We start from the raw sequence: 13508 nt of genomic DNA, 5'->3' as shown, positions 1-13508 counted from the left end.
ATGTCAAGACGCAGCAAGCGGCGCACTACGTACCGCAGGGTTCATGTAGGGGTCTTGATAAGGCTTGTCCGCTACGTGTCAGCTCGAGTTCGGAGACGTTCCCGGAACGCAATTCACCTGATAGAACTATTCGACGAGGAGTCAGCACTCAGGCTCAGAGGGCGACACAGGAATCAGTACCTTGTATTCCACGCCGCCGATGCTGGCGGTATCAACATAGCCGTGGCCCGCAGCCAAGGTCGCTAGTCCGAGGACCTCGAGTGCTTTTGTGAGCTTCACCATCTTGATGACGTCTTCGTTCGAAGTTGGGTCTGTTCACAGAAATCTCGCCTCAAAGCTATAGTCTGCTATAGTGGTTGAAAGTAAGTAGCCGGCGCCCGCAACGTCTTTTATACCACCCGAACCAGTGCCCAGCATCCCGTGTTCTACGAGGTCACGAACCCGTCGGCTCAAGCAAACAGCCGCGCCGCGCCGCCAAGCCGCCTCATCGCATTCAACGGCCCCACCTCCGCGTTTCGCTACCAAAAGGGGCCGTCCGGAGTCTCTCACTGCGCGGGATGCCCCCCGGCTGTCGTCATGAGAGGCACGCGGCGCACCAAAGGGGGCCCTGTGTAATATACATCAGTGGGGTTCGCCGTCCGATGACCCGGCCTCGATGTGGGATTGATCGGCGGCATGGTCGGCAAAGGCCCAATGGCGGAGTGGGTATGCCGTCGGCTCACCGAGACAGGCAACCGAGAGTACTCACGACACGTGAGGTTCCGATGCTGCAGCCGATGAGGGGCGCGGTGCTGCAACTACTGAAAAAAATTAGTCTTCTACAGGAATTCCGGGTGCGTCTTTGTTGACCCTGCTTGGGAAGTGTACATGTCCAGGAGAGTGTTCCGACACGTCATTGGAAGGTCAGAAGCTACAGAAGCTCCAGGCAAGCAAGTTACCTGCCGTCGTTGCTCAACTCTTGGGGCCGTGAGAGGTGCTCAGGTTGTGTTAGAAAGTCAGTGCGCTCTGCGCAATGTCTATCTTTTGCTCCGAGACTGATAATAACGTTGACTGAAATATTCCGATTCAGGCCCTTTCAGCACTTGACCAGGCAGCAAAGAAGCAATAGCCGCTGCTAGAAAAGGTACGAGCAAAGATATGTATATTACCTCTCCGAGAGAAAGCAAGACCACATTTCTGTGGTCATCTAGGACCTAACAGCTGTGCCTGGATCTGACTATGCCGTCCAAAAACACGACAAAGTGCCTAACTAGAATCGAAGATACTCATCACCTTTAGTTTGTCTCATTGGCACGTGTATTAGTCTTCAAAGTCAAATGCATTCACAAACGAGATGGCTCAAGAAGCTTGAATCTAGAACGTGCAGTAGCTCTGACGATGCTTTTTTATCTTCAGATCCGTCACTGAAAGCAATGAGCGTATGCCTGAGGTCTCTGTATTAGCTGATGCGTGGCAACGCACGAGTCTGGCCTTCACGATTGTCAGCTCAGTCTCGTAAGTGACAAAGATACAGGGCAGTGCCCTGAAGAATGGCGTTGAGATTATTAGCATGCAGAAGGTTGGGATGAATGGAACTTATAAAGACAATCGGTCTTCCTATGGAGAAGGATAAGCTGAACAAGGCAAGCTGTGCCATACTCATGCTTACGTTTCGGCGCAACCACATCTCAGATAGAGTTTCTCCTGGGTTGACCTTCTCACCTCAATTTCACCAGCTAAATTGGCCGATGAAATAACAAAACAAGAGGCTCAGTAGAGAAAATTTCAAATCCAGAAACGACCGGCCTGACAGGACGAAGTCGGTCCCATCAATCTGGCGACTGCGCGGGCAGCTGTCGAATCCTTTGCGTGGCGTAAAATTTTCCACTCTATCAGGGTCTATTCTGTTCCGAATCTTGCAAATTGTTGTTGACGTCAAGCCTTTCGATAACTGCTGCTTCTGAAGATGCCAGTGCTGTCGCCTCCTGTGGTGGCGTGTCCGGAGCTGGTCAAAGGCATTTCCGCCAATAACGCCTGCAGCTGAGATCATCGAGAACCAAGCTGAGAGCATGTGTGGGAGAGAACCTACTACAATGCGACCCTATGATGCTTTGCCTACCCTGCTAAGTTGCCATTCTCGGCGCTTTGCAACACTGGCGAACAAAAGCCGATATGGTCTGCATAGGGAGGCCTGGTTTGTGTAGCGTAGCTTGGGCGCATCCTTAGCGATGGACAAACCCGAGATCCAAACCAGATAATCCTGACGGCTCGACGTGGACTGGATGGGTCCCTTGTGAAGCCAGCAATCGGGGAGACATTTCAGGCAAGAATCGACAGGTTTGTCAGAGAAGACCGAGGGGAACGACTATTTAACGCTTCTTGGCGTCGTCCCCCATTTGGAGCTCAGCGGCCGATTTGGTTGTCTTGGTATTGGCAGAAGGCGCTACACTACTGTATCTGAAGCAGATCGGACTTAAGGGCATGACGAGAACCGAGATGAGGGTAACTTGACGGGCAGTTCCCCTGCAAAGAACACTTGTTTGCTGGCCCCGATCGGGACACGGAGACAGTCCCACGAGGCCCTTGCGGACTAGCCGCAGGGGGCGATTGGCGGCATTGGGAGGAACTCCGATGCAACTCCCGAACACATGGGAGGTTTCTCCACGAGTTTAAGTTTTGGCTTGCAACCCCAGGTTTTCCGAACATGCCAAGAAGATAGTGTTGGACGAGATGCGGAGCTGTTGAACGATGGTAGGTCAAGACACCCACAAACTCCAGCACTGCCTCGTTGAGGGGTTGCTGGACATGTTTGACTGAAATATTTGCCAGTCCTGAAATTAAAATGAAGAAAGTGGAAAAGGAGTATTACGATCCGAGGTGTCTTGAGTGGTGGGAAATCCGAAGAGAAATAGATGAATGGGACAACTTGCTCAATCAGATTGTCCGCAACATTCACTGTGACTTGGGGGAAAACTTGACAGGAGGGTCAAGCTCAAGGAGGGGCATAAAGCCCGCGTCTGCCCATGGAGTTGAAGTCCTGTTCTGTAGATCTTTACCTCAACATTGTTTTCCCACATAGGATCTGCAACCGTGATCGACCCGAGACCCGAGCCCGATCTCTCACATCGTCCCAGACTTTCACAACCCTTGCAATGGAGCTGAAGAACCTAGCCCTTATGGCCTTTTTGGGTCTGGCCTCTGCTCAACAGCAGCCCTATGGCCAATGCGGTGGACAGGGCCACACCGGCCCGACGACTTGCACCTCTGGTTTGTACACCTGATGTTTCGGAAGATTTGAGCTTTTTGAACCGCTGAGGCTGACATCGACTACAGGATGGACCTGTGTGGTCTCTAACCAGTGGTACTCACAGTGTCTCCCCAGCTCGAGCAGCCCTCCCCCGAGCAGCCCTCCTCCGAGCACTCCGCCGCCAAGCACTCCCCCTCCGAGTACTCCTCCTCCGAGCACACCCCCTCCGAGCTCGCCTCCTCCTTCGAGCGGTGGCAACTCGTGCGGACCAGCTCCCATTGACCAGCTCGTCGGCTACGGTGCTGGCACCACGGGTGGTGGCAGCGGCAGCGGTGTGACTGTCACTTCTTGCGCGGCTCTCAAGACAGCCATTGCTAACGCTGGCGTCATCCGCATCTCCGGCATCCTTTCGGGCTGCGGCCGCATGGACCTTCTGGCTGGTACGAGTGTCATCGGTGTCGGTGCTTCCTCCGGTCTCCGTGACGGCGGCTTCCGTGTCCGCCGCACGGGCAACGTAATCATCCGCAACCTCGTCTTCCACAACCCCATCCCGGGTGGCGACATTGTGTCTCTCGACCAGGCAGTCCGCGTATGGGTTGATCACTGCGACTTCCGTAGCGATGGCATCGTTGGCGACAAGGATTACTTTGACGGCCTTCTTGACGCATCGCACGCCTCGGATCAGATCACCATCAGCTGGAACAAGTTCCACGACCACTGGAAGGGCTCCCTCGTCGGCCACTCCGACAACAACGCCTCTGAGGACCGCGGCAAGCTGCGCATCACCTACCACCACAACCACTTTTACAACGTCAACTCCCGCCTGCCCTCGATCCGCTTTGGCACCGGCCACATTTACAGCTCGTGCTACGAGAACAACCCGACATCCGGCGTCAACTCGCGCATGGGCGCCCAGGTCCTCGTCGAGAACACTGTCTTCATCAACACGAACCAGGCCATCGTCACGAACCTCGACAGCGACGAGCCGGGTTTCGCTGTTGAGAGGAACAACCTCTTCACCAACAGCCCCATTGGCATTACCCAAACGGGCTCTTACTCGCCTCCTTACAGCTACACGTGAGTCCTAAAGCATCGCCGTGAGCACAGTAAGGTATTCTGCTGACATTCAATAGTCTTGACCCGGCCTCGTGCGTCTGCGCCCTCGTCAAGGCCCGCGCTGGCACTGGTGTTGTGGCTTAGTCCACTCACAGCCCCAGCCATCGTTGGGCTCATTGGCGCCGAAACTTTGCGGCCGTCACCAAATGGTCACTGCTTTAGGGGAGGATGATCGAGATTGTTGAGTTGACGGCTCAGTTGGAGTTGGCGGTTTTTGCCGTTTCCCGCATCAGAAGATTGCTAAGGGCTCTGCTGTGGTGGGCGGCGACGGCGGATCAGCCGAGGTAGCGTGTATCGGGCGTCCTTCTTTTCCGTCTCGTTCGAAAACAGAGAGTATTGCGCTGGATCTCGATGATGCCTCTCTGTCTTGCCTTATTCAGATTGTTGTCATTAGTTTTCGCCTGTGGCTGTTAGGCTTTACATCAATCAACCAAGCATCTGGCCAAAACTTCGCATAGGACAGCCTCAAACGTGTTTGGCGTCTTCACCACTCCTAGATAAATCCCTTCGTTTGGGTATCGTAATTGGGCGCTGTCGTACGGCGACAGGGGAATGCCCGTCTGACACCAGGATAATCAATTGAGCCCGTCCAAGCAAAGTATGAACGCTCTCTATTATGAAGGCATAAAAGCCAGGTCTATCGTCTTTCGAACAAGTACAAATCCCGCAACCTGGATCTCCTTACTGCAGCATCTGCTGCATGGCGTTGATGCGATAGCTCTCCCTTCTCTCCATGAGCTCCGCGTGGCGGCCCTGATCGACAATCTTGCCGCCCTCGACGACGAGGATCACATCCGCCTTCTGCACCGTGTGCAGCCTGTGCGTAATGGCCAGCACGGTGGTGCCCCTCGAGGCCCTCTCGAGACCCTCCTGCAGCGCCGCCTCACTCGCGGCGTCGAGCGCGCTCGTGCTCTCGTCGAGCAGCAGCAGCCTCGGCTTGCGCACGAGGGCGCGCGCAATGGCGAGTCGCTGCCTCTGACCACCCGAGAGCCTCTGTGCCGAGGCGCCACACTCGCTGTTGTAGCCGTCAGGCAGCGCCATGATTGTGTCGTGGATGTTGGCAAGACGGCACGCCTCCTCAATCTCGGCATCCGTGGCCTCGGTGCCGGGTGCAGCACCTAGGCCGACATTGAAGCGCACGGTGCCGTCGAAGAGCGTCGGGTCCTGTGGCACCAGGGCGATGGATTCGCGGAACGAGGATGGCAGCGGCTTGAGGTCCTGGCCGTCCAGGGAAATGGTGCCTGTTGTCGGGTGGTAGAGTCGCTGGACGAGTGACATGATAGTACTCTTACCAGCACCTGAGGGACCGACAAGGCCTGCGGGAGGGTTTTGTTAGTCACACATTCTTCATTTTGAAAGATCGCGTAATGATCGTGCTTACCGCAGAATTGACCAGGCTGCAGAGTGAAGGAGACACCATCGAGAACAGGCACGTCGGGACGGTTTGGGTATGTGAAACCAACGTTGTTAAACGTAACCTTGGCGCCACGGCTCTCGCCCTTGAAAGGCTGCTTCAGCTGCACTTCGTTGGCGGCCTCGGCATCAGCACCATCGCTGCTTCGGGCGGTCTTGTCGCGGGTCTTGCTCTCGCGCGCCGTCTGCAGCGTCTTGAGCTGGGCCTTGCTGAGATCGCGCCCGGATCCGAGGTTGATGACGTTCAGGATGCGCGAAACAGCGAGGCGGGCCCTCGAAAATTCGGGCGCCAGCGAGAACATGGTGCCCCAGAGCTGCGCGCTGACGAGCATGGCGATGAGGATGATGAAGAACTGCGTCTGGCTGTACTCACCACGCATGATGAGCTGGGAGCCCCACCAGTACGAGAGACAGTAGATGAGCGTGCCCATGCTGTGCTGCATGGCGAGCCAGATGTTGGTCGAAGCCGACGAGCGGAAGATCATCTTCTGAGGTCCACGGAGCAGGCGCGTGTAGGAACCCATGATCTCACCCTCGAGCGACAGCGCCGCGATGGTGCGGATCGAATGGACGGCCTCGACGGCAACGGCCGTCGCGTCCGCAAAGGCGCCGGCCTGGCGTTCTTCATAGCGAGCAGCATGCGCAGCTGCATGATGCCGGCGCCGAGAGAGGGGATGCTGCGAGACAAACGATGGCGATCTTCCATCAAGCGATGATGGGGACAGGATAATGGCGATGAAGAAGTTTGACGCCAATGGCGAAGACTGTACCGATGGTCGAGCCACCGAAGGCCGCACTGTCCTTGGTGATGATGGTGAGCAGCTTCGTGGGCGTCTCGGACTGGTGCCAGTCGAGGTCCTGCTCAAGCAGGGAGCGGAAGGAGAGAACGCGGACAGCGTAAAGCATCTTCTCGGCCACGACGCCGAAGAGGACCATGCGACAAAGTTGGCGAAGAACTCAATGCAAGCCAGCATAAAGATCATGCCGGCAAAGAATCGTCCGAGGTCGAGGATGCGCTCGACCGTGTTGGCGCAAGGGTTCAGCGCACCAACAGTGTAACCGAGAATGACACCAGCAGAGGAGAACGTGCAGCCAACAATGGCGGCAGCGATAATGGCGCCCACGAGCCACAGCAGTGACGGACGAACGAGGCGGCCCAGTCCCTTGGTGACAAAGAAGAAGGGCTGCTTCGTATCCAGCTCCGTCTTGGGCTCTTCCTCCTCCTTGTCCTCTTCCTTGCCTTTTTCGGCGGCCTCCTTGGCAGAGGACTCCTTGCTCAGGATGTGGTCGGCAGGGTCAAGCTTCTCCGAGGGGAAGATGTCGGTCTTGAGCGTAGAGGCATCTAGAGAGTCGCCAGAGATGGAGCTGGCCTCGCCACGGTCGACAGTGCCCACAGACTGCAGGCTGGCCATTCGGGCGAACACACCGCCTTCAATGGCCATCAGGCCAGCGTAGGAGCCCTGCTCGACGACCTGACCGGCTTCCATGACAACAATGTTGTCTGCCTTGCGAATCGTCGACAGACGGTGGGCGATGGAAATGACTGTACGGTGCTTGGCGGCGCGCTCAACGGCTTCCTGGATGCGGCGCTCGCTGGCAGAGTCGAGGGCCGCAGTGGCCTCGTCAAGGACTAGGATCTGGGGGTCACGAATGAGTGCCTGGGCGAGGGCGATCCGCTGACGTTGGCCACCGCTGATGAGAGAACCACCAGGACCAGCGACGGTGCCATAGCCGCTCTCGAGGCGCTCGATAAAGCTCGCGGCATCGGCCTGGTCGGCAGCGTCATGAACGAGCTTGACGATCTCAACGGCTTCGGGGCCAAGGGCCTCAGCAGAAGCGCTGAGGTCTTTGCCCTTGTTGCCGAGCTCGGTAAGGTTGTTCCAGTTGAGGAAAGACTTGAGGTGAGCGTGGGCAGGCTTGGTCGTGTTGACAAGACCGAGGGCAATATTCGTCAGGATTGAACTGTTGAGCAGGGTAGGTTCCTGTTGGACGAAACCCATGTGGCTCCTAAGATTGCGAAGGTTGATATTGCGAATATCTTGGCCGTCGTACGTGATGGAACCCTCGCCCGGGTCGTAGAGACGGCTGATCAGGGAGGCAATAGTTGACTTGCCGCTGCCGGAAAGACCAACAATGGCGGTGTATTTGCCGGTAGGGAACGTCAGGTTGACGTTGCGAAGAACTGGTTGCGTGGGTCTCGAAGGGTAAGAGAAGCTGACATTGTTGAAGGAGATGCCAGTCGAGCCGGGATTCTCGGCAGGCAGAATCTTTCCAGCGTCCGACGTGGCATCGAGCGTCGAAGGGGCCTCGATGTCGTTCTGAAGACGGAGGAACGCAGCCGAAGCACCCCCGAAGAGGGGCAGAATAGGAGCAATACCGCCGAGCATGACGCAAGCTAAGAAGGATATCAGAAAGCTCCACAGATTCGCACCGCACAGGAGGGCTTACCGTCAACGAGCAGGAGAACCACAGTGTAAATATCACCCATCGAGGTGCCGTTGGGGTTTGTTCTGGCCTCGGCGATCATCTTGCTGCCCTGCCAGAAGGCCAACGCGTTGCCGGCATAAGCAATAAAGTACAAAAGACCAGCCTGAATGGCAGCCACGACGGCCTTCTTGATGCCGGCGGTCCGAGCCTCAACCATCAGGTCGGCGAAGCGAGCTTCCAGTCGAGGGCCGGCTCCAAAGGCGTGGACGACTGAGATATTCCGCAGGCACTCGCCAGCCAGAGACGATGCTGTACCGATGGCCGTGGACATGCGTGCCGTATACTTGCCAAAGTAGGCACCGCCAATCAACGACATGAGCATGAAGGCCGGGATCATGGCTGTCAGCATACCGGCAAGCTTCGCCTGCTTGATGTAGGCAATGATGAAAGCGGTGACGAAGAAGCTGATGCTTGAGATGAAAATGCCAACCTTCTCCGAGGTGCCCGCCTGGACGGCCGTGATGTCGCCGTGGAGACGACTAGAGACCTCGCCGGCGTTGGCCCGCTCGTCGAAAAAGGAAGGCGCGCTGGCGCATCAGGGCCGCAAGGTAGCGAACGCGAAGTCGCTGAGCAAGGCGCTGGCTGATAACGCCCCAGGCAAGGATGTAGATGTAGATGAGGCAGAAGGCTGCAATAGCAATGATGGCCATGAGGAGAACCTTTTCGTTGATCTCGGACGCATAGGCGAAGGGGTCGGCGGTCTGCGCTTCGGCGGCGCAAGTAGCGTCGTTGAGATCATCGACGAGCTGACCAAAGAGAATCGCCATCAAGGGGAAGGGAGTTCCGGCAGCGGCGGCACAGATGGAACCACCAATGATGAGAGTAATGTCGAGCCATGTCGGGTCGGCGGCGAAGAGGCAGCGGAAGTAGATGGTAAGGGAGTGAAAAGCCTAACGACAATGATCAGATCATGGCGACAATGGCTTTGGCCATCGCTGGGGGTGAGACAATGAAGCGTCGTTGGCATGAGAGGTGGGCTGACGTACAGACTCGCTGGCAGGCTGCTCGATATCCTTTGACTTGACGCTTGTCGCGTTGCTTTTGTCTGTCGGCTCAGCAGGCTGTTGAGGAAGCATCTCGCGATCTTGTTGGCCCGCCACCAAAGGCGGCACGGGAGCCTCGAGAGGCTTCTCTGTGACAACCATTGTTTTGTTGTCAAAATCCTTCTCCGGATTGTCGCTCGCAGGAAGGAAATCAATTCATCGAATGCTGTGTGATGGTGCTGACCGCGTCTGTCGAATGCAGGTCGAAGCTGTCCCTGGGAACGATGATGAGGGGATGGCGTCGCGGGGCGAGGCACGAGAAAGATTGATTGAAATCCCGTGAGAAAATAACGTCAGAGACAGAAGCGCGAAGAGAAGCGAGGCAAGTGTAGCCGATCGTAGAAGGGCCAGACGAGCTTATAAGGGAGCTACATGCGTTTGCCGATCGACAGAAGGGACAGCAGGGCTTGGAGGGGCCGTTGGCACACATGTGGCCTGAGAATGGCTGCATAATGCCCGTGAGCGACCATCCGATGCCGGGGCCGAAGGAGGCGTGCGTGCCAGGCTTGCCAGGTAAAGGCACACTGGCGGCCTAGGGAATGAGGGAGGTCCCAGGGCAAGAAAAGGCGAGGATCTGATAAAATTTTCAACATCATCTCGGCAGCGAAGCTCATCCCTGTGTGTGGCCGATGATCCCAGTCTGATCCCCCACCTAATAACGCAGTGTTAAGCCCCTTTTGGCCGAAATAGCATCTGATAAGATCATCAGCGCATCTGATTAGATGCTCTGGTGTGGCTCTGAGCCCATCGGAGCCTCGGCGCTAAGGTCGGAGCGGGGGCAGGACGGCCATCTCTTCCCTTTACAGTCTTAGTGGCCCTCCTAGCCAAATGGCGTAGCTTGTGGGACGTGGCAATGAAACCCCTCTTTGCGAATTGTAGCGATCTGGTCGTGAGCCGATGGCCCCATCACGTGTTTGCTGTGTAAGGTCTCATACGACTGTCGTGGTGCTAATGTTGACTCCAACTGAAGTTTGTAGCTGCTGCTTTCCTATGAGTCTGTGGGGTTGCTACAGTAATTTGTGTTGAAAATTGCGCTTCGCGCCGAGGAACACACATGCTCACTACCATACCCAGGGCGTAATTCGGCTGGCGGTCTTGCTCAAATACCTTTCCGTGAAGGCCAAAAGCAGAAGGGTGGAGATTCAGTGTCTATGAAAAGCTCGGAAACTGGATGAACATTGGAGGGAAACCTGTTCCTTGATATGTCGGTGTCAAGAAAATGCTGGGTGATTCGATCTAGTACATCCGTTTCGTGGACGAGCTCCATGTGAAACTTGGCATTCTTGAGTCTGGAAATTCGATCTGATCGATAATCACGGAGATGTAGATTGATATGATCAGGAGATGAGTAACGGTCAGAATCATGTCATGTCGTTGAGTCTCTCTAGCGTTGCAAGCTTCTCGCCAGCAAGAGCAGTTCTTTAGTCATGCTGCCTACGTGGTACAGCGCATACGAATTCGAGCAGCGCCTTCGAAGCGCTTCAATTCAGGCGGTTAGCAATGGGGAGGCCACGCCAAGATATGCCTCTGAGGATCTTACGCCCATCTTTGTGGAAGTTGTTTTGAGACAGAGCGCGGCAGGGTCTTGGCCAAGGCGGTGGGCCTCGTTCAAGGATGGAATACCCGCCAATCCTCTCGACCCATTGCTGCAAGGAAGTTCCTGGGACTGCTGGAGTAGATACTGTGGAATCTCATATCGTGATTCTCAATAATATGAACAGGAACGGCGTAAAAGGTGAATTCATGTGTGTATTTTCCACTGAAATTCATGATCACATGATCAGTTGACAATCCAAGTCAAAAGAAGTTGTGCTGGGGCCAGATCAAGGACGAGAACTCTGAGATGCAATTATGGTTGCATACTGAATCAATATGTATTCACCAATACCCGTCCACGCGAGAACACAAAGAAAAGGCAGTGACTCGGGCTGCGTCTCTGCTGATGTAGGGACAATCTTTATGATTTCGATCAAACATTTCACTTCATCTTTACCGTATCTTACATGGAATGTCCACAGTCAGCTTCTATCGGACACGAGTAGCCCTCGGGATGTAATTGGGTTGATGGGCAACCCGAACAAGCTCGCCCCTTGGGATGCTGAACAAAGGTCCTTCTGGACGACCTATCATGGGACGACCTTGTGGCGGCCCAACAGTCTGCGTCGAGGATAGATTCAGTAGTCCTACAGCCCGGCGTTGCTGGTATGTCATTGGCTGTCCTGTCGTTTGGAGAGATACATCCCCGGGGTCTTGGCGAACCGTCAGTACATCCCGACAGTGAGAAGTTTTTGGGATGGCCCTCCGTGAGTACGAACCTTCAAGTCTTGTAAGCAAGTTTATGATGGAAGCAGAGGGAATACGCCTGGACTGGTCGCTTTCGTAGTGGATAAAGGGTATACCAGTCTGACACTACGATCAGCCTCAACTTCACTGCGTATTTCTCGTTGGTCCACTCACCTGGCCATCATCATCTTCGATATCCCGGTAAAATTCAATGGCGCCGCCCCATAGCTGGCTTTCGAGCCAGCGCCCAGATTCACCTCTTACCTCGCCAGCGTCCCCAGGAACCGATCCATAGTTCGCAAACGAGACTTCAGGTGGTGTGTAGGCTGCGTCTTCTAAGTTTCCTTGCGCGAGGTATGCAACAAATAGATGGGTAAGCTCATGCGCCATTGCAAGGGAGAACATGAAAAGATGCGAGCGATGTCTAGCTGACATCTTTTTGGCATGAGGTGAGCTACCTCCGCCCTGTGCAGCCGCCGCGGCCATTGAAAGGACCATCTAACGATATTGCACGTCAGTGAACTTGTCTCGCTCTCTAATATGGATGCTTTCCTCTGAAGAAGACACCACAGGCCAAAATACCAGGGGTTGCTCGTCATATTGACATTCAACTTACATTGCGGTTGAAGTATAATGCCCCCAGTCCCTTAGGACGAAGCTGATTCAAGTCCCCGTTCCAGAACACACCTCCTGGAAGTCGCCTTGTTTCTGCAATCGCAGCTCTGCTCGGCATTGGCTCCACAAATATTCGAGGGAAATCGGCCGCAATATCGCGGAGAAAGATTGCCACATAGGCCCCCATCTGTCTAGGATCGCCTTGGAATATGAACGGGACTGGGCTCCTTGCCCAATTCCGCACGACAGACTCGCCTAGCGCACGAAGGGTTCGGAAGCCATTGGGCTTGTTGAGGATGATTAACCCTGATTTGCAGCGAATGCGAGCTACAATGCGTTCATATTTTAGTCAACACAAGACCAGAATCCTACGCCTAAGGGGAATTGACTTACACCGGCGAATTCCAAAGAGTTCTCTTGAACAGGTCGATGAGTGCCGTCGGGGAGGGACTCTGTCATTCCGACCCTGCCAATGCTGTATGCGGGAAAGTCTCGTGGCATAGACATTATGATGGTGAGTCGAAGCTTGAATTGCTCAAAAAGGGTATTCGGATGTACTTGGTGGGTGCTCGATACTGGGACAAATATTTTGGGAGAGATATGGGCAGATGGGCTTAGACACTGTTATGCCCAAAAATATGAGACACAATCCGGACATTTTATAGGATCGATCTTGAGAAATGGCTGTCGCTTGGAGGACTTCTGAAAAGTACGCCCCTGAGGCCGTCAAATCATGCCGCCTTGTCCACGACAACATGTGAGCGTGTCATTGGAACAGTGAGCGCTGGCGATGCGCCGTGGTCACTCCTGGGCGACCGGTGTTGGCCCGAAGTCCTAACCCTGAAGGTTAATTAACCCCATTGTTTCCAATTGGGTGCTTGCCGGACCACCTTTTACCGCCCTCAGGCCAAGGTCAACATCAACTTCAGGGCGGCAAAGCAGATGTAGCCCATCTCCAAACGGCTGGCGGCTAATCAGTCCCCCACGCCTTTTCCGAGACAAGGCGGCCAACGACTACATGATTATTCACATTTCTAATGGCATTCCTGACAAGTACCCTACTACCCTGTTGCGAAACGGGTAGCGCGTCACCTTGCCGACCACCGATTTGGAGCAAAACAGGCGAATCCCCGTGGTTTCATCAACGAAATCAGGCTGTCCGACTCAATGCTGTTTGATGCCGTCCATGAAAGTATGGGGAGAAAAAGTCGAATGCGAAATACTGTGCCCTTGTGCCACTGTGAAGGCTGTGTCCGTACATGCATGGCTGCCACGATGTTGACTAGGCGATCAAGGAAATAGTCTCTTGAAGTCGAGATTAATTC

The 13508-nt window shown here is 55.0% G+C and overlaps 3 protein-coding genes across 3 annotated transcripts in view; 1 reads left to right on the top strand and 2 right to left on the bottom strand.

Annotated features, from left to right (window-relative positions):
- Positions 1-282, bottom strand: part of VDBG_02432 (conserved hypothetical protein) — a gene marked incomplete at both ends in the record, with an annotated part of 1489 nt that extends 1207 nt beyond the window's left edge. Inside the window, one exon of the mRNA XM_003008198.1 lies at positions 181-282. Coding sequence (XP_003008244.1) covers positions 181-282 — 102 coding nt within the window. The remainder of the gene's footprint in view (positions 1-180) is intronic.
- A 2849-nt stretch (positions 283-3131) lies between these two features.
- VDBG_02431 (pectate lyase B) lies at positions 3132-4426 on the top strand (the record flags this gene model as incomplete). The annotated part of the gene is made up of 4 exons (XM_003008197.1): positions 3132-3246; positions 3351-3487; positions 3513-4303; positions 4360-4426. The coding sequence occupies 4 exons, from the start codon at positions 3132-3134 to the stop codon at positions 4424-4426; spliced, it is 1110 nt and encodes a 369-aa protein (XP_003008243.1).
- Positions 4427-5023: 597 nt separating this feature from the next.
- Positions 5024-9387, bottom strand: VDBG_02430 (multidrug resistance protein; the record flags this gene model as incomplete). Its single annotated transcript, XM_003008196.1, has 5 exons — positions 5024-5583; positions 5724-8150; positions 8204-8747; positions 8800-9132; positions 9229-9387. The coding sequence occupies 5 exons, from the start codon at positions 9385-9387 to the stop codon at positions 5024-5026; spliced, it is 4023 nt and encodes a 1340-aa protein (XP_003008242.1).
- Positions 9388-13508: the final 4121 nt, after the last annotated feature.

This window comes from Verticillium alfalfae, genomic scaffold (genome assembly GCF_000150825.1).
Source record: "Verticillium alfalfae VaMs.102 supercont1.2 genomic scaffold, whole genome shotgun sequence".
Lineage (NCBI taxonomy): Eukaryota > Fungi > Ascomycota > Sordariomycetes > Glomerellales > Plectosphaerellaceae > Verticillium > Verticillium alfalfae.
This window is presented reverse-complemented; position numbering and strand designations above follow the sequence as displayed.